The sequence below is a fragment of the Taudactylus pleione genome, unplaced genomic scaffold (assembly GCF_031769625.1).
Source record: "Taudactylus pleione unplaced genomic scaffold, aTauple2 ptg000229l, whole genome shotgun sequence".
In the NCBI taxonomy this organism is placed as follows: domain Eukaryota; kingdom Metazoa; phylum Chordata; class Amphibia; order Anura; family Myobatrachidae; genus Taudactylus; species Taudactylus pleione.
In genome coordinates this window covers 4,292,779-4,313,778 of record NW_028284631.1, presented here as the reverse complement: position 1 = coordinate 4,313,778, position 21,000 = coordinate 4,292,779, and the positions used below count along the sequence as shown (strand labels likewise).

The 21,000-nt window shown below is 44.7% G+C and overlaps 1 protein-coding gene across 4 annotated transcripts in view; it reads right to left on the bottom strand.

Moving 5' to 3' along the window:
- The window catches only part of SNED1 (sushi, nidogen and EGF like domains 1), a 185,456-nt gene that overhangs the window by 52,034 nt on the left and 112,422 nt on the right, over window positions 1–21,000 (bottom strand). For all 4 annotated transcript variants that reach the window (XM_088479238.1, XM_088479239.1, XM_088479240.1 and 1 more), the window contains 3 exons: window positions 15,332–15,448; window positions 14,603–14,719; window positions 5,801–5,917 (listed from right to left, as the gene is read on the bottom strand). In XM_088479238.1, the coding sequence (XP_088335364.1) occupies window positions 5,801–5,917; window positions 14,603–14,719; window positions 15,332–15,448 (351 nt within the window). The remainder of the gene's footprint in view (window positions 1–5,800; window positions 5,918–14,602; window positions 14,720–15,331; window positions 15,449–21,000) is intronic.

Here is a 21,000-nt window from a genome sequence, read left to right as displayed (position 1 = left end):
AGGTGTCAAACCTGTAATACCTCACGAAGGTATGGACAGAGGACCACGTAGCAGCCTTGCAGATCTGGACTGCAGAGGCACCACGTCGAGCTGCCCACGAAGGACCCACAGACCTAGTGGAATGAGCCTTCAGAGAAGGAGGAACCGGTAGGCCTTCATGAAGATAAGCTTCAGAAATAGCCATAAGGATCCAGGCTGCCAAAGTTTGCTTTGAAGCAGGCCAACCCTTTTTACGGAAGCCATATAGGACAAACAAAGCGCCCGACTTCCTAAACGAAGAAGTGCGGTCAACATAAGTCCTTAAGGCCCGCACAACATCCAAAGAGGCCTCACCCACGGAAAGACCCGGTGAGTTAAAGGCCGGAACAACGATTTCCTCGTTAACATGAAACTGGGAAACAACTTTGGGAAGAAACTCGGGCCGAGTGCGGAGCACTGCCCTGTTCCCATGAAAAACCAAGAAAGGGGGTCTACAAGAAAGAGCCCCTAAATCAGAAACACGTCTGGCCGAAGCAATAGCCAGAAGGAAAACAGTGTTAGCTGTGAGCCATTTAAGATCCACTGAGCCCAGTGGTTCAAACGGCGGTCCTTGGAGAGCCCTCAGGACCACAGCCAAATCCCAAGGCGCCACAGGTGGAACAAAGGGCGGCTGAATGCGGACAACACCTTGCATAAAGGTGCGCACATCCGGGATTGTAGCAATCCTACGGTGAAACCAGACAGATAGGGCCGAAACCTGTACCTTCAAAGAAGCAAGGCGAAGCCCATGATCTAGTCCCGCTTGCAGGAAGGCGAGAATCCGAGACAGACGAAACTCCCGCAGTGCATAACCTCTCGGTCGACACCACTGGAAGAACGTATGCCACACGCGATGGTATATCCTCGCGGAAGACGGTTTCCGAGCTCGTAACATGGTACGCACCACAGAGCTGGAAAACCCCCGGTACCTCAGCATGGCCGTCTCAACAGCCACGCCATCAAAGACAGCCGAGTCTGGTCCGGGTGCAGACAAGGACCCTGAGACAGAAGGTCCGGTCGTAGCGGCAACCGCAGAGGACTGTCCACGGACAGACCCTGAAGGTCTGAGAACCAGTGCCGTCTGGGCCACGCGGGAGCTGTCAATAGGAGCGTCCCTCCTTCCTGTTTGAATTTCCGGATTACCCGTGGAAGAAGGGAGACCGGAGGGAACAGGTATGCGAACCGGAACGTCCACCGGACGGACAGAGCATCCACCAGAGACGCCTCTTCGTCTCTTGTGCGAGACCCGTACACCGGCAACTTGTTGTTGTGCCGGGATGCCCTGAGGTCGATCTCTGGAAGACCCCACCTGTCCACCAGCAGTTGAAAAACGTCCGGGTGCAGGGACCATTCCCCCGGATGAACGTCCTGGCGACTTAGAAAGTCTGCCTCTCAATTTAGCACTCCCGGGATGAAGACCGCTGATATGGCCGGAAGATTGCGCTCCGCCCAAAACAGAATCCGAGAGACCTCTACGAGAGCCGCCCGACTGCGGGTTCCTCCTTGCCTGTTTATGTAGGCCACGGTGGTAGCGTTGTCCGACTGGACCTGCACCGGGTGACCCTGGAGAAACCGATGTGCCTGCTGGAGAGCATTGAAGACCGCACGGAGTTCCAAGATATTTATTGGAAGCTCCGCTTCTGTCGGCGTCCACCTGCCCTGGAACAAGTGTGGACCCGAAACTGCTCACCAGCCCCGAAGACTGGCGTCCGTTGTCAACAGGACCCAATTTGGAACCCAGAACGGACGTCCCTTGTTGAGGTGGGTCATCTGTAACCACCAAGCAAGGGACAGGCGAACCTCCGGGGTGATCACAATCGTCTGGGACTTCAGAGACTGAGGCAGCCCGTTCCACTTGGACAGGATAAGGTGCTGCAGAGGTCTGGAGTGAAACTGGGCGTATTCCACCATGTCGAACACAGACACCATGGAGCCCAGTAACCTCATCGCCGAGTGTAGGGACACCCGGCGGCTGTGCAGACAACTGCGCACCCTTGACTGTAAAGCTGAGATCTTGTCCTCCGTCACGAAGATCCTTTGCTGTCCCGAGTCCAATAAGGCTCCAAGATGCAGAATCCTCCGAAACGGGATTAGAGTGGACTTCTGCCAGTTGATTAGCCAGCCGTGCCGTTGCAGCAGTGCAATGCTCAGGTCCAAGTGGCGTAACAGGAGCTCTGGAGATCCTGCCACCAATAACAGGTCGTCCAAGTACGGCAACATGCGGACTCCCTGCAGCCGCAGAGAAGCCGCCATGACCGCCATCACCTTGGTGAAAACACGTGGTGCTGTCGCCAGGCCAAAAGGTAACGCCCAAAACTGGAAGTGGTCGCTGCGGATTGCAAACCTGAGGAACTGTTGATGGCGCAAAAGAATAGCGACATGCAGGTAAGCGTCCTGTATGTCCAATGACACCATGTAGTCCCCAGGTTCCAGCACCAGAATGATGGACCGTAGGGTCTCCATCCGAAACTTCGGAACCCGCAAAGACTTGTTGAGTGCTTTGAGGTTGAGAATCGGACGATACGACCCATTGGGTTTCTGTACCAAAAAAAAAAGATTTGAATAGAAACCCTGGCCCCTCTGGGAGAATGGAACAGGCACTATAACTCCAGCCTGGAGCATAGTGTGCAATACCTTCCGCAGCTCCGTAGCCTTGTTCCGGTCTGATGGTAGACCCGTGGTGAAGAATTGAGCCGGGGGTCTGTGCCGGAAGGAGAGGGCGTACCCGTGGGAAACCACCTCCAGAACCCAAGTGTCTGTCGTAGTGGCCGACCAACACTGGGCGAACTGCAGCAGGCGGCCTCCCACCCTGGGATCCCCCAAAGGGAGGCCCGGACCGTCAGGCCGCAGGCTTGTCATCTGGCTTGGGGGCCGGACGTCTGGTACTCCATGCCTGCTTCCGGGGCTTGGCCGATTTCTTAGGGCCAGCCTGTCGAGGAAACGACTGTGGTTTGGGCCTGCCCTGGGCCCTAGATGACCGAAAGGACGATGGTCCAGAACCAGAAGGAGCAGCGGCCGACGGGAGACAAGCCGATTTGGCTGCCGCCAGCGTGGCCACAATCTTATCCAGATCCGGACCGAAGAGAACTTCTCCGGTAAACGGCAACGCCTCCAGACCCTTTTTGGAATCTGCGTCCGCCTTCCAGGATCGCAGCCACAAGGTGCGACGAGCAGCCACCGCTGCTGAAGAAATTCTAGACACCAGAGTACTAATGTCTAGGGCCACCTCGTTGATATAAGTGGCCGAATCACGGAGATTACCAATCAACTCCGCCTGTTCGACCAGACAGTCGGAATCAAAAGAAGCCTCTAATGAATCCGCCCAGCGCTCCATCGCTCTGGCAACCCAGCAAATGGCCATAGCCGGCCATGCTGCCCCCCCCGCAAGGGAATAAGCGGATTTCAGGCAGATCTCCACCTTGCGGTCCGTAGCATCCTTAAGGGAGGACATAGATGGCATCGGCAATGTGGCACTACGGACAAGACGGGTCACGTGAGAATCCACCTGTGGAGGGGATTCCCACTTTGCAAAATAATTATCCGCGAACGGATAAGCCACCGCCAGGCGTCTCTGTGGCTGGTATCTTTTGCCAGGCTGTTTCCACGCCTCCTATAAATAGTCCACCAACTGACCCGAAAGAGGTAAGACTGTGGCATCGCCCTTCACATCTTTGAAAAAGGCATACTTAGATTTAGTATGCTGGGGGAACTTCGTCCTCAATCACCAAGGCTGTGCGGACCGCCCGAATAAGTCCAGGAATATATACTTTGGACTTAGCATCAGCGTCCTTAGTATGGAGAGGTTCCTGATCGTAAGGATCCAGAATCTCCCCATCATCAGACGTCCCCTCGTCATCCTCATAAGGAGCCGACAGACGCCACCGGCCGTTTATGCGGCCGCATCGCAGACTCCCCTTGCAACACATCCGACAAGTGCTGTACAGAACTCGTCAGGGAGTTAACCCACGCTGGTTCCTGAGAAACTGGGAGCGGGGAAATAGGGAGATTGTGGGGTACCACCAATTGTCGTGGGAAACCCTGCATGGGTGACGACACCACTGACTGCTGGGACAAACCCATCGGTGTAAACGCGGGCTGCAGAGCTAACTGGCCCACTAAGGCTGTAAGCGCTTGAGCGAAACAAGCCCAGGGCGGCTCCTGTACTGGTGCAGTTACAGCTACCCTCCCCCTCCGCTAACGGTACTTTACACGTAGTACACTGTAGCCGGAGGGGAAAATCACTTTCAGACATGATGGCACCACGTATGTGACCCCTCTCACCAATTATATATTTAAGAGGCGAGAGACCACCCTGCAGCACCGCACCGCAAGGGCTTAGCAGAAAAAACAGGGACAGTAATAAAGCTGACAGTTTAGAGAAAAGTTACAGGCAGCAGCGCTAGCACAGTCACATACAATGCAAAGAAAATCAATTCCTGCACTAACAGCGCTGATCACTCAACTACACAGACACAGGGCCTGGTAGGACACAGCGCTGCATACACAGACCTGACCCAATCGGAGGAGAGGTATGCGGGGGGACCCAGACCACGATGCTTCCAATGCAGGCTTCCAGCAGCGTTCACCATGCTTCAGAAAAGATGGCCGCCGAGGAGCAGAGAGAAGGCTGGCATGGGGGAGGAGCGCTGACACAGGGCCAGTCAGCACAGTGCAGAGAGGGCTGTGTGCAGCGGGGGAGGCACCGGCTGTGAGACAGGGAAGGCGCGCTCCCCTGGCATGCATTTAAGCCCTGGGACGCCACAGCGCTACCGCTCTGCTGCGGTCCGCTGTCCCAGGGGGGTAGTGGAAGCGCAGGTTGGGCGTCTGGCTCCACGCTGCAGCCAGTCCCCAGGGAGCCCCCTGCCTGGGGACTTAGGACCATGTGATCAGCGGGGACCCACCGCGGGACCCCGCTGCTTACCTCTCCCCCTTGAATCCGGCCATGGTCCGGAACATCTGGGGTCACCGCTAGCTGTGACCCCAGATGCCCACCAGCATCCCCGGATCAGTACCGGCGTTCTGGTACCGGCGGGGTGTAGGGAAGACAGCATGGACGTCAGGACTGACTGTCCATGCTGTTCATCCAGATGTGCAGCCACAGCTGCATGAAGAAAAAGCTTCAGGGGCTCTTCTAAGCCCCCCTCTAGCAGGTGCCTCCGACTCCGGCCGGGCACCAAACGAAACTGAGGTGCCTAGGCTCGGGGGCGGGGTATAGGAGGGGGACCCTAGTGCATCCTGGGAGGCTGAAAAGCTTAACTCTATGGTGCCCAGTGACTGACGTCACACCTATACCCCAAGGTATCCTGTGGATACCCTATGGACCCTGAAGTAGAAATATTTTTTTTTTTTATTTATTTTTTTTTAACATACACGCTACAGGGCTGTTTTTCTGGAAAAATAGGTTGAGGAGCTGTGGGTGGAGCTACTGGGGTTGGAGCTATAGAGGAACAATGATATATTATATACATGTATTTTAAATACACATTTATACACACACACACATATATATATATATATATATATATATATATATATATATATATTATATATATATATTAGTATTTAGAGAAAAAGGCACTCAAAGGGGACTTTAAAATAGAACTTATGTTATGGAAAATAAATTTTGGCCCGGGACATTTCGTCATAGGTAATGAGAGGTTCCTGCTGAAAAATAGCACTATGTATATACTGTATATATGTTTTGTTATCAAAACAAAGACAGAAAATAATGTGAAACCATGTTCCACCGAATAACTCTATTCTCCCGTCCTCATTTTCTCACCTGTCTCACAGTGCTTCCCGATGAATGGATAGGGACACACACAGTAATAATCATCTTGGGTTTCCTTACACGTTCCCCCATTCCGACAAGGAAGCAGACTGCACCGGGCCGGCTTTACTGAGAAAGAAGGTGGTAGAGAAGGAGGGAAATATAAGATTACCATTTGACATAGAAAGAGCCATTCAGCAATGAGCAGGGGTGGACCTATAGGTGACCACAATATCTATGGCGCAGATCATGTGGGTCCCGACTGTTTTTTTAATTTGAATATTTTTTATTGACATTTTTTAAACTTACACCCATCAACAAAAGTAAAATAAAAACAAATACAGAAAAATTGAATTGAGGCAGATGTGAAATATCAGAGTACATATGAATAGAATATGGTACATACATAACAGGATATAATGAGTACTTCTCAACATAAAATATAAAGCAAGAACGACCTGAAGGCGACATTCAGGCCTGTAGATCCGGAGATAAAAGAAGTACAGTATGCAAGTATGATAACAAATAGTACATTACCAAACTTAATATACAAATCATAGAATACATAAAGTTAAAAAAATAAATAAATCAAACCACCCCATAACCCCCCACCCTGTATGGCCTAACCCCAACCCAGGCATACTTGGATCCCTAAATAGAAAATACCCTCCCTAACCCCCTAAACTACACTAAACACTACCTAACCCCCCCCCCCCCCCCTCCAACCCAAATAAAGGATTTTAAAGATCAGATATATGACCAGGGCAATAAACGTAATGGCCCTAAGCTAGGTTAAGCTCAGCTCTCCCGCATTATACGGAAATGGAGTTCCTCCCTTACGGCATATTTTGCAAATAACAAACATATAGAGCACAGAAAATAAAATAAAACAGAAAAATTATGGATAAGTGAAAGACACACATAACATACTAATATATATATATATATATATATATATATATATATATATATATAAAAAAAAAAAAACACAAAATGTCCACACTCTCGTTTAACATGAATCCAATGCTGGGGTAGCTGACCCAATCAAGGTAAATACCTTGTCAAAGACAATCTCCAAAAGAAATGAGGGTGCACTCACCATACTTCATAGAAATAGCAAAAAGATTTGTTTTATTTACGTCATCTTAAAAGTACAGCCGTAAGTACAGCCATCCATCGACGTTTCGGTCCAGTCCCTGGACCTTTGTCAAGATGCAAGTACATACAACACTGAGCATATAAATACACACACTAATCACATAGTTAATGTAATCACCTTAATCAAACACCTCCCACTTAAAACACCTGCGTGGTGCCTGTTACATATGCAATCAACAACCAGAGAGGCAACAAATGGGCTTAGATGATAAATATAATGGGCACATATTAAAAGGCACATATTAAATAAACATCCAAAACTAACTCACCAATTGTTATATAATCTGGTCAGACACGGAGCTCCCGCGTGCGTTTCAATCCCTGCTCCTTCCTACTCGTGGAACGTACACATCCTGGTTACCTAAGCGCTGTAACGCTGTAACCAGGAAGTGTGCATGAGCATGTGACTCACCTAGAGTCGTACTGACTAGCGCTAGCAATAGCAGCTGGAAACGCCGCTGAATCATCTAGCAAAAACACGCCCCCTTGTTGCCATGGATATATGTAAACAAAAAACGGAAAACTTAATAACTATATTATAACGCTGTTCAAGCACATCAGTGAACGGATGTGTGCCTAAATAGCACACATACTGAACAGACACAGATGGTAATGGGTCATATCTATACATATCACATATGAAAATTAAATGCAAATCTGATGGGCACAAAAACCTTATTAGTGACACATGATCAAATAGTGTATCTACAATAATAATATACCATAAATATAAAAAAACTAACAAAAATAAGAAAAAATGTGAAAAAATAACTGACACGCAACCTATAGCTCTCCATTAAAAAATAAAAAAGAAAAAAACGAATTAATTGATAAATAAAAAATCAGTGAAAAACTGCTGGTGGTGCACCTCTCATAGAAATGTCACAAAAACAAACTCAGGTGGGCTGCTTCGTTAAGCCCCTTTGGGTGAATAGTGTCAAGTTTGTGAGTCCAGAACGCCTCTCTCTGTAGTAACAATTTACCACGATATCCTCCTCTGCTTGGTCGTGGCACCCAGTCAATAATTACACATTTAAGGCTGGATAGTGGATGTTTCATTTCGCAAAAATGTCGGGCGACCGGTTTATCAGAAGTTCCATTTATCAAAGCAGATCGAATAGAGGACCTGTGATTTGCCATACGCTCACGGAATGATCTTATGGTTTTACCAATATACTATAGTGAACAAGGGCAAATAAGAGCATATACTACATATTCAGTAGTGCAGGTAACTCTATGGCGGATTGAAATTTCCGACCTGTCCGTGGATGACAAAACGTCTGGCCTGTGAGCATGCTTCTGCAGGTAGTGCATCCCGCACAACGATAGCACCCTGGTTTAGGAGCACTAAGCCAGGTCTGTGGAGTACCAACATTCGACCGGTCAGGCCGCATCAAGATATCCTTCAAATTCCGCCCCCTCCTGAAACTCATTAGGGGTCTTTCAGGTATATGTCCTTTAAGAAGTGGATCTGACGCTAACACATGCCAGTGTTTGCGTATAGCCCCAGCCACTATGGGCCCTGCTGTGTCGAACGTGGTGCAGACAACAAAAGGATCCTGTCCATATTCATTTCGTGGATTCTGACCATCTTTAAAAATCTGTCTAGCTCTTGTGAGACATTTATTGACAATTTTCACAGTATATCCACGAGCAATGAAACGATCATACATCTCCTTAAGCTGAATCTCAGCTGTTCTTGAGTCAGAATTATTACGGAGTACTCTGATAAATTGTGACACAGGTAGATTGTCTTTTAGAGTATACGGATGATGACTAGAGTAATGGAGAAGCGTATTGCGGTCAGTAGGTTTCCTATAAAGTCTATACCCATAACCTAGGTCAGTGGTGTAAACAGTTACGTCTAAAAAATCAATTTCCATAAGATCATATTTCAAAGTTAGTCTGATAGGGGTATCAAGCTGATTCAGAAATTCAACCATCTCTAACAACGCCTCCTCAGTATTGTTCCATATCAGGAAAATGTCGTCGATAAAATGACCATAAAAACAGATACTATCTCCAAACCGCTGGACCAGATGTTGATTCTCATACGCGTCCATGTATAGGTTCGCGTAGGCTGGTGCTATGTTATTGCCCATAGCAGTTCCAGCGGTTTGGAGGTAGTACCTGGTACCAAATTTAAAATAATTACACGTCAATGTTAACTCCAACAGTTCCAATAAGAAATCAATGGGAGGATTCCCCATATGGGTTTGTTCTAAGGCTCTTTTGGTTGCAGCAATGCCTTCATTATGGGGAATTACCATATACAAGGAAGAGACATCAAGAGTCACCAATATACCCCTAGCTTGTAACGGTACGGTACATAGTTTGTCAATAAAGTCATTTGTATCCTTTAAATAACTATCCGTTTGCAGTACACAGTCTTGAAGAAAACTATCAAGAAATTGAGCAATGGGAGCAAACAAGGAATTGCGGGCCGAAATGATTGGCCGCCCGGGGTTTTTTTTTGAAGGACTTATGTATTTTCGGCAATACATATAGTATAGGACAAATCGGAAACTCTGTTGTTAAAAAAACAAAAGTGTTCTCATCAATCCATCTATTCGTCAAAGCATTGGTTAGAATTGCATCCAATTTATTCTTACCGATAGGTGTTTACATCAGCCAATTGTCTAAATATCTCTTGTTCGTAATCTCTGGTATTCAAAACCACTACAGCTCCCCCTTTGTCTGCTTTTCTGATGGTAATCGCATCATTCTTCCTAAGATCCTGCAACACATTCCTTTCAGATTTATTGAGATTATTTCTAGGTTTCAACTGTGTACTTAAAGATGACTCAATAGAATGATCCACTAATCTGGCGAAGGTCTTAATGCTCGCATTATGAGAAACAGGGTCAAATGTACTTTTCTTTTTAAATTTACTACTGGGAGAGTCAACTGTTCCTGTAAATTTCTCTTTCAACCTTAATTTTCTACATAGTTTATAATTATCAATGGACCATGAAAACTTATCGTGAAAATTTGTCGGCACAGAAGTCAAACCCCTAGCTAATACATTCATCTCTGTATCACTAAGGGTATAATCGGATAAATTAATAACTAAGTCCTTTTCTTTGGCCTCCTCCCTCCTTTTAAAGTTGCCCCTCCTCGGGTGGGGCCTTCTACGTCTAAAGGGGACTCCGTTTGAGACCTGGTATACGCCCTAAGTAATAGGGGTTTGGAACTAGCTTGAATATCAGATGAATCTCTATCAGACGAGGTCTGACTATCAAATTGAAATTGACGTGGTTTAGATCTATTGTATCTAAATCTTTGTGAAGAATTATCAGAACCCGTCAACCATCGATATACCCTGTGGTCTTGATAATCCCTATTGACCTTTTCTAATTTAACTCTCTTAAATGTAATTAATTCCTTACGATATCGCTCAGTTTGAACTTTAATTTTATGAAACCACTGTTCAGATGTGTCAGTTTGCAGAACAGGAACAGCCTTTGCCTTGACAGATGAAAGCTCAGCTCTGATTTTATTTAATTCTAATCCCACTTCTTCTATAACTAATAATAACAAATCAAAAGAACATTTATTCAAAATTGAGCACCACTTGCTACAAAAAACCGGATTGCTTATACCAATGGTGGGAACATTTTTCAGCCTAAAGCCTCTAGGTAATTGTTTCTTCCTAAAATAATCGGACAGAAACTGCCCAGCAGTTTTTCACTGATTTTTTTATTCATCAATTAATTCGTTTTTTTCTTTTTTAATGGAGAGCTATAGGTTGCGTGTCAGTTATTTTTTCATATTTTTTCTTATTTTTGTTAGTCTTTTTATATTTATGGTATATTATTATTGTAGATACACTATTTGATCATGTGTCACTAATAAGGTTTTTGTACCCATCAGATTTGCATTTAATTTTCATATGTGATATGTATAGATATGACCCATTACCATCTGTGTCTGTTCAGTATGTGTGCTATTTAGGCACACATCCGTTCACTGATGTGCTTGAACAGCGTTATAATATAGTTATTAAGTTTTCCGTTTTTTGTTTACATATATCCATGGCAACAAGGGGGCGTGTTTTTGCTAGATGATTCAGCTGCGTTTCCAGCTGCTATTGCTAGCGCTAGTCAGTACAACTCTAGGTGAGTCACATGCTCATGCACACTTCCTGGTTACAGCGTTACAGTGCTCAGGTAACCAGGATGTGTGCGTTCCACGAGTAGGAAGGAGCAGGGATTGAAACGCACGCGGGAGCTCCGTGTCTGACCAGATTATATAACAATTGGTGAGTTAGTTTTGGATGTTTATTTAATATGTGCCTTTTAATATGTGCCCATTATATTTATCATCTAAGCCCATTTGTTGCCTCTCTGGTTGTTGATTGCATATGTAACAGGCACCATGCAGGTGTTTTAAGTGGGAGGTGTTTGATTAAAGTAATTACATTAACTATGTGATTAGTGTGTGTATTTATATGCTCAGCATTGTATGTACTTGCATCTTGACAAAGGTCCCAGGACTGGACCGAAACGTCGATGGATGGCTGTACTTATGGCTGTACTTTTAAGATGACGTAAATAAAACAAATCTTTTTGATATTTCTATGAAGTCTGGTGAGTGCACCCTCATTTCTTTTGCAGAATATATATATATATATATATATATATATATATAAACAAAAATAACATTAATGCAGCAGGATATACTAATTCACAGCAATATAAAAAAGAGATACAGAAAGTATTCCAATAGGCTAGGCACACTAATGACTTCAACACACTAATCCGGCCAGGCCTCAGCCCCGTGAAAGGATGGAATCATAAAAACAGTCCCATCCCAGCGTACGCGAGGATTAACAGGACAGTACACAGAATACTGATGTAACAAATCCTGTAGTCCTTGCACACCAAACAGGATCTGAGAATGAATCTTCCTAATGATAGTAACCACCCTGAAACACCCAGGAATGAAGTAGTGTACAAACTCAGATATGTCCACATCCATTGAGAAGTGTAAATCCAGATCGCAATCAATTGCAGAAATTGTGAGGGCTGTAGACTCGGAGAGCGAATATATATCCAACACCACCTCTTCTCAATACTGCCAGGTGATGCCACAGGGAGAAAGGATATCCACATGCATGTCATCAAACTGATTAAGAAGCCGCTGGGTAGAAGCCTTAATAGCCTGGAGGATTTGTTGCAGAGAGCTATCCATATTTACCATATACATCCACGAAGAACTACAGATTCAAAATAGCAAGGATGATGAAATGGCCAGGATGCAGAACTCAGAGTCTTCTCTCCAAAATGGCCACTGCTACTGGAAGCTGTCAGGAGAAACAAAAAATGCAGGCTAGAAAACCCAGTATAATTCAAGGGGACATGCACACTGTCACCAGCGGAGTAGAAAGCCCCTCAACACTGCAGCAGCAGCTCCAGGTACAACAGGATAGCGGAGAGCACGAAGGAGAAGCCGCATGTAACCTTTATTCAAGCTGTCGGCCACTAACTCCAAGCATACCGCGGGTCGCGTGAGGCATGCAACGGGAGCCAGAGGAGAATCTGTGACCGACCGGCCCACACAGGCGAGGTCCAAAGGGCACCAAACAGCACAGATTGGAGAACACCTCTAAGGATAGGAGAGAGCCGTCAGATGGATACAGCACAAAAGGCAGCCGCTGGATCCAGGAGCACCACAGCAAAGGACTCGACCTCAAAGTTCACCGGGCAGCAGGTAAGTAATCATGGGACGGGGAACACACCAAAGTACCTCAGGAAATGCAGAAAGTAATTACTTCACACATTATTACACACAAATTGAAGAGGGTAGGTCCACCAAAACAGGATATTTAACCAGGATAGAGCGGGAGAGCTGACAAAAAGCTTCCTACATCATGCTACTCCAGGCCACGCTCCCATGGGTCCCGACTGTTAATATAATTAAACAGTAAGTACATTTTAACTTTGTTCCCCTTTTATGTACTCCCCTTCTGCATCCACTCACTGTTGTATTCTTATTTTCCATTGGTCACAGCTGTAGCTCATTATCTGTCAGTTGTCTCAGCAGCTCCGTCGTTTTCTTCTTTACCTCAGTAACTGATAGAAAACGGGTCCCCTTGAGTACAGATGTGACACGGTGCTAGGTCTGGTGAGTATGGAGGGGGGTCTAGCACTGTAATCTGTTTCTCACCAAAAACTGCATCACAGAGAGAGCTGTGAGGGCTGGTGCGATGTCCTGATGGAGGATGAGACCATTGTTCCACATCTCTGACCTATTTCTTCCGATTATTTCACCGGTAATGTTGCTAGAACATTTTTGTAGTAATGTTGATTCATTGTTGCGCCTTCTGGTACCCAGTCTTCCAAAATAACACCCTTCACATCAAAGAAAACAATTAACCTGGCTTTGAATTTGGATTTGCTTCGCCGTGCTTTCTTCATTCTTGGTGATGATGGGATTTCCAGTGCATGGACTGGCGTTTTGTCTCAGGGTCATATTGGAGGATCCATGTTTCATCACAGGTAATAACTTTATCTAAAAAATGCGAATCTGCTTGTATTTGTTCCAAAATGTCTGTACAAATTCACTTTCAATTTTCTTCTCCCGGCAGTGAGAAGCCTTGGAACTATCTTAGCACAAACCTTTGTCATGTTAAGATCTTGATGCAAAACTTGCCTAACAGTTTCTTTGTTGATGTTCACCATCTATGCTGTCATTCGGCTGCTCTGATTCGATGATCAATTTAAACAATTTTCTAAATTGTTTTCACATTTTCATTTGTTTTTGATGTGCAAGGCCTTCCGGTACATTTATCATCTTCGACAGCTTCACAACCATCACTGGGCGTTTTGTTCAATTTAACTAAAAAATTCAAGTTAACATGTTGGTCTACTTTTGAACTAAGTATTTTTACTTCTTCAAACGCTGTCTGACAGCAAACTATCTGTGCGAGAAGGGTGAAACCTGCAAAATCGTTTTGGGATAGTCCAAGGTCAGTGTTCCTACACTCCCTTTTATCTCACGCAGTATGCTTTATTTTTTACAAGTACAGTCTTGTTATTTAATAGCCACACCTTGTAAGTCACAGAAATGACTGCAGTAAAAAAGACACCGCGTCACCTGTGTCCAATTAAGAATCAGGCCCATAATGAGAAACACCGACCAGGCTGTCTCAGGTGGCAGGTAACAGGAGCATCATTTGTAGAGAATCTATGTCAAAATATTTTACAGCAAAATGTAAGTAAGCAGCTTAAGCCACTCAAGTGAACCTGGTAAAACTTTGTGTTTTTATTTGTGTTTATAAATGTTTACGGTGGTTTTGTAAGGGAAGAGAAAGTCACCGTTTCACTATCCACCTCAGACAGACACAGCATTGAGGGGCAATTCCAGAGTAACTATGTGCCGCCAGGTAGCGGGTTTACATATGTGGGTGTACAGTGTTATCCTTGGGAGTGCGATGACTTCATCACTCCGTAAGTGCTGGTAATGGGGCAGATATTCTGCTATGAACATAAATTCATGGATTGTCTTCATCATGGGTAGAACCAATATTTTTTGTTCATTCATCTAGAGATATTTTTTTGGAATGTGTATTTCATTGAAATTATTATTAGCATGTCATACCAGCTATGACTCCACTTGCTGTAAAGGCAATGTAACTTAGGGGTCTATCCTCACCTTTTTCACACATCTTCCCAATGAATCCATGGGGGCACACACAGGAGTAAGTGTCTTCCTGAGACTCACATCTCCCACCGTTCAAACAAGGGTCGGAGTCACAGGGGGAAGGCATTGCTAGAGAGACAGATAACAGGAATGAACTGGTTCCCTCCTATTCATATAATGTCATATTAATTCAATCTACTATGAATACTCCACAATACCAATATTGCTAGAGTGCCTCAAAAAACGTTATTGGGGGTGGGGGGGAGGGAAGACTTTCACAACCGTTTTATGAATGCTCGATGTTGGGAGCGGAAATTAAAAGCAAACAAGTAGGAGGATTGCAGAGGACACCTGATATAACTGATATTAATGAGTCAGTTCCGGAGGGTTGTTTGGCGGTCCATCGTCGCTAACTGAATCAGAACCTATTTGCTCAGTAATATTTTTAAAACTGTACATCAGTCAGCTGTTACACACTTGTATATTTGTATTTGGTGAGATGGTATTTGTGACTTTTGTGTATAACCTGCTGTTATAAATGAAGAGAATAAAAAGAAAGAAAATAAGAGCAATGACTTTATTGTAGGTAAAGACCCTGAGTGAATATTGAAAGTAAAAGCTAAGTGTATGTCAGCTTTCAGGAAGACTAGTTATTGTTCACTCCATTTAGATGAAATAATATGAAAGTATTAATTACCAAAGAAAATAATATCATGTACGAGATCAGGCACACACACTTACAGTGGTTAGTGATGATATAATCTGTGTGACACACGCACCGGTAACTGCCTCCGTACTCCATGCATGATCCCCCATCCGGACACTGGGAGCCCATACTGCAGGGAAGGGAGGTTACCTCTGAAATACATAGAGGGGACAAATAGTTTATACAAGACTGCAATCTTACATAGATGACTTTGGCTTTCTCTGGTTCTGATATGCATTGCAATAAGTGATGTCACACTTGAGTGTAGAGGCTTTTAGGCATGTGTGTATAATTTAGGGCAGCACAGAGTTGTAGTACAGGTTGAGTCTCCCATATCCAAATATTCTGAAATACATTTTTTTTTTTTAGCGTGACAGAGTGAAACATTTGCTTTCTGATAGTTCAATGTACACAAACTTTGTTTAGGGCACAAAATGATTCAAATTATTGTATAAAACGACCTGCAGGCTGTGTGTATAAGGTGTATATAAAACATAAAACCATTCTGTGTTTAGATTTGGCCCCATGGTATGCATATATTTGAATATGGTATGCATATATTCCAAAATACAGAATAAGCCGAAATCCAAAATACCTCTGGTCCCAAGCATTTGGGATATGGAAAACACAACCTGTACTTAGCGTTATTGCCTCACGGGCCCTAACTGTGTGAATGTTGTACCCAAGTTTACGTAAATTTCCCCCAGGCTTTCTGTTTTCCTCCCACACTCCATAAAAACAAATTAGTAGGTTAATTGGCTTCTGACAAAGAAATTAACCCTAATGTGTGTGTCCATGTGATAGGGGAAATAGATTGTAAGCTCCAATGGGGCAGGGACTGATGCGAATAACTAACTAGTCTCAAGAATATAAATAAAAAAAAAAAAAGATTTCAATACCAATGTTTTTTAACTTTTTATCCCATGTGATGTACATTAAGCATGTGGAAAGTGATGACTAGGTTTCAGCTCCACCTTGTAATAAATAGTGAAAACACTTTTTTTTTCTTTCTTGGAGTTGATTAAAGGACACAGCACTGGGAGGTGCAGACTACTAGAAGGATATACACTAAGGGGTATATTTACTAAAGTGCTGTTTTTTAGAAGTGGAGATGTTGCCCATAACAACCAATTAGATTCTACTTAACATTTATCAAGCACCTTATAGAAAGTAATAGCTAGAATCTGATTGGTTGCTTTGGGCAACATCTCCACTTCTAAAAACCTGTGCTTTAGTAAATATACCCCTATGTCAGACTCCTCCCTGGCAGGATACACACTGGCACGTCACTAGCTGAACCAGTTTATACCAAAGCAGTTAGGAGTAGCCCCAAAACAGAAACATGGTGGGAATCAGAACTGTGTCCCCTAATAAACTAGTCAAGGAATTTATTTGATAGCAAATACAAAAAAATAAATAAATAAATAAATAAATAAATAAATAAATCTTATCTTACTTATTTCAATAGGAGAGACAGCGTTGTGTGGATGTCACAGTGCAAACTAGTAAATAAAAAAAGGACTCAAATTCCCATACAATATGTGAGGGGCTGCAGAGTATCATCACCTGGAGGACTTTATGACCGAAACTGGCATCTGCTGAAGCCAACACATTAAATTCATAGATTTTAAGGAATGAGAAAGCTGCCATGTGGATGCTTTACAGACCTGCCTGACAAAACCCAGGTAACTAGAATGTGCTTACTGCAGCAGTGATTTTGAAGAGAAGTCTTACCCTGCAGTTTGCCAAAAACGTGCTGTGTTGGATAGGTATACTTGGAGGACTCACACAACATCAAGTTTGGAGAGGCCACTTACCCAGGATGGGACTGGTGTGGGCTTTATGAAAGTATTAGTACATCATCTTGGAGGTAGAATTGCATGAAGCACTAGTTTGTACAGTACCAGGAGGAGGAGTCAGTAAGAGAGCATGGTAGTGTATAGTTTCCCTTAAGTAGATGTACCTGGAAGTGACGTGGAGTGAGGGCAGAAGTGCGGTTCCATGCCCTTAAAGGCCACCAAAAGAAGAAATTTGTACCCTCAAGGGTTCGCTTCGCTCGCCATGCTTCAGGCACGGTGACTTGCTTTGCTCGCCACAGGTTTCTGTTCCCACTCTATGTCCACGCATATAGTAAACTAATGACGTTGGATAGTAACTGATGAAATGAGGGTACATCTACTGAAGGGGATCTATCCGCAACCAAGAGAGAATAGCCAGCTGAGCTCCCAGACCCTCTTGCTGCAGGTCATGCCACCAGACAAGTTACCTACAAGGTCAGAAGCAAGAGTCTAACCTCCCCGAGAAGGTGGAATGACACTCTCAGAGGACCAGGAACCAGATTAATGTCTAAAATGTCAATGGGGTTGTGTATAGTGGTGGGCTGGTGTGTGCCATCCACAGAAAAAAACATATGCACATAGGGATTGGAAGCCAGAGGGCATTGAGCCAGAACCTGAAGTGCTTTGCTACAATTTTGTATAGATGTGTCCTCATACACCTATCCGCAAATCTTGCCAAACAGTCCTGTTTGGCGCGACCCGGACTTTGCGACTAAGCTGCGCCATATGTCCCGCAATATGTCTATAGTGTGTGGGATATTAATATTGTGTGTGGGGTGTATTCATATTATCAGTAGGTCACCGATGGTCCCTGTATTATACGGTGGTCGCTGCAACGCTTTCTGTATTATATGGCGGTGACTGTGGCTCTCTCTGTATTATATGGCACACACTGCGATGCTCTCTGCATTCTCAGGGTGAAATGCCATAGCTCCTACAGTAGAAGGGTTGGAGTTGAGAACCACTGCTCTATATCATAGTATGTATCACTGCCAGGCCACTTTATGCACCCCCTCCAGCTATATAGACTTATTCAGCGGGCCACACAGGGGTCGTCCCAGGGTCCATCTTATCTTAACAATACTGGCAGACCAACATTCACTCAATGACAATGTATTATCCTGAGTGGAGTCTGCAAATTATATTAATTTCCCCTTAGAGAGTCCCCGCTGGTCGACTCATGGATTGTGGCCCCCAGGGTAATTATGGCCCGTGAATGGGAGGTCATTTTTTATTTGTGGGTCCATTTATTTGATGTAGTGGCGAATTTACATTAATAGTAGGGTCTCAGCTGTGATTTATTTAGTTTTAGTGGGTGGTTTGTGTGCTATTAGTTTAACATTTCAGGAGGAGGACTGTTTATTAAATGTGAGTAGTAATAAATGTTCAGGCTGTTTGGGTGGTGGGTGAAATGGGTTTATATATTCAATGTGAATACTATAATGGGCCATATCCAATTAGACGTGAAAACATTTTTGCAGGTGTAAACTTAGCGCACCATTCGCTCGAATCTGGCACTATACGCACGTATGCGCACTCCCGCTATTCGCGCTATTGCAAAAGATGCAATGCTGCTTTCATGTGAAAATTCTCCATGCTGTTAGCAGCGAAAAGCACGGGTGAAAATGGGGAATCTGCCTGTACCCCAAAAAAGTCCAACTAATACTGGATAACAGTAAAGAAGTCTGTTAAGGACCATAATCAAAGGGTTTGGGGTTCTTAAATTCTGTCAAATGGCTGTTATATGCATTTTTCTATAACAGTGAAAAAAATATAGAAAGCTAGAATTTTTGGAAAAAATAAATGCTGTAGTTAAATAGGGAGTATACTGAAAATCGGTGTAAGTATATTTTTATGTATTAAAACAGCATTTGAAAAAATAATTAAAAATACACGTCACATGCACCTGCAATCCTAGGAACACCTGTCCCATCCATAGATTCCCCCCCCCAAATACCAATCACACTACTCTAAACCCATTTTCCAACACTTTTTACTTTTTCACCCCAAAAATTACATACCAATATTACCAAATTAGTAATTAAGGGGGTATCCAAGGGGTTCTGAACCAAGTGACAACATTTTAAGCCAAAAATAGGGGTTTTACACAACTTTTCCCCAGCTCTGAGATAGTGAAAACTTTTTGCGGCTTTTGACTATGGAGAATTCGCACATGTGAAAAGCCGCGGCTAATAGGATAGCGCGATACGCATTTTATGCGCAAAGTTAGCACGGCTGAAAACTTGTCACACAAACGCGGCTTATCGTGGCTAATTGGATATGGCCCAATATCTGGACTGCTTGAGGGAAAATAGGAGTATTTATAAAATTGAAATGGTATTTATTATATGGCTGGTCAGCTTGTAGTAGGGTGAGATAATATTGATTTACTAGAGAGGCTGGTTGGGGAAAGGGTGGCTTAGAGTGTTTAGCCATTGCTCATATTTAATGTCCCTATTCCTTTTCCAAAACAGGGCACCAACATTACAGAATCCAGAAAAGCAACCACTGAGCTTAATGCACAAGCAGCAGTAGGTGGCGGATGCTCCAAAGACAGGTTGGAGAGAGCCGAGAAGTCCTGCCCACTGTCCTCATTCTGGTGGGGCAGTCTCAAATTTAAGTGACCGTCTTGCTCAATCACTCAGGACTTTGTCCTAATTTCAAGGACAGTTGGAAGATAAACAATTAATGCATATCAGCCTTGGTTTGCCAAAACCCTTGATCAGGCTCTGCTGTATCTCTCATTCAACTTCCAGACGAGTCCCACTGCTTCTAATTCTTCCCTTCAGGGGACTCTGGGTATAGACTACAACAAGAATCAGTGGCGTAACTATGGAGGGTGCAAGGGCTTGCTATGGGGCCCGGTAGCTTAGGGGGCCCGCTGTCCAAGCAAGCAACCCCCTGCCAAGTTTTTATTTTTTAAAACTCCCCGGCCCAGCAAGGCAGCAGCCCGTGGGACGGATCATCTCCTCCTGCTCCCACAGCGCCATAACAAATCATCCATTCCGGATACTGATTTAGACCCCACTCTGTCCCCTCCACTCTTACTGTAGCCGGGCCCCGCAACATCGGTCCAGGCAGCAATGCAGATGTCAGGTGATGACATCATGACGCTGCCGTCAATGCAGTCTGACAACTCTGCAGCCAGTGGCTGTACTATACCTGCCTAGCCTGGAGGAGCTGCAGCGCAGAGGAGCACAAGGCTGCAGGGGAAGACCGTTAACTTTTCTCCGTGGACAGAACAATACAGATGGCAGGGGACAATGCAAGGCATTATAGCCCTTTAATCTGGGACACCTATGATTTACACAGATTCTGTGGTTGATTATGTAGCTGGATTTCACCTGATATTAACCTGTGTAATTCATGTGTCCCGGATTAAAGGGATATTATGGCAAACCTATGCACATTATTGCATACAGCATCACAGTCACTAAGAGAATCACACTGCATGGCCATGCAAATACAAGGGCTGAGGGCGGCATATCGATGCAGCAGCAACACAGCATTTCCCTACCCCCATGGGATGGACGGATTCCTGGCTGCCATAAAGGTTGGATTTGGAGGCTAGAGTGACAGGAGTCTGGAGTGACAGGACACAGTGGAGAGACACAGAGGTAATGAGGCTGGAGAGCCACAGGGGGTAGAAGGCTGGAAGACAGGGAGCTGGAGAGACACAAAGGGCAGGAGACTGGAGAGACGGTGCAGGAGGATGGAGAGACACAGGGCAAGAGGCTTGAAAGAGAGAGAGCAGGAGGCTGGAGAAACGGGCGCCGGAGGCTGGTTGGGATACAGGAGGCACGAGTCTGGTTGAACCTCTGCAGTATGATAATGCCAATGGTTATATTCCTACACAAACAGGCATC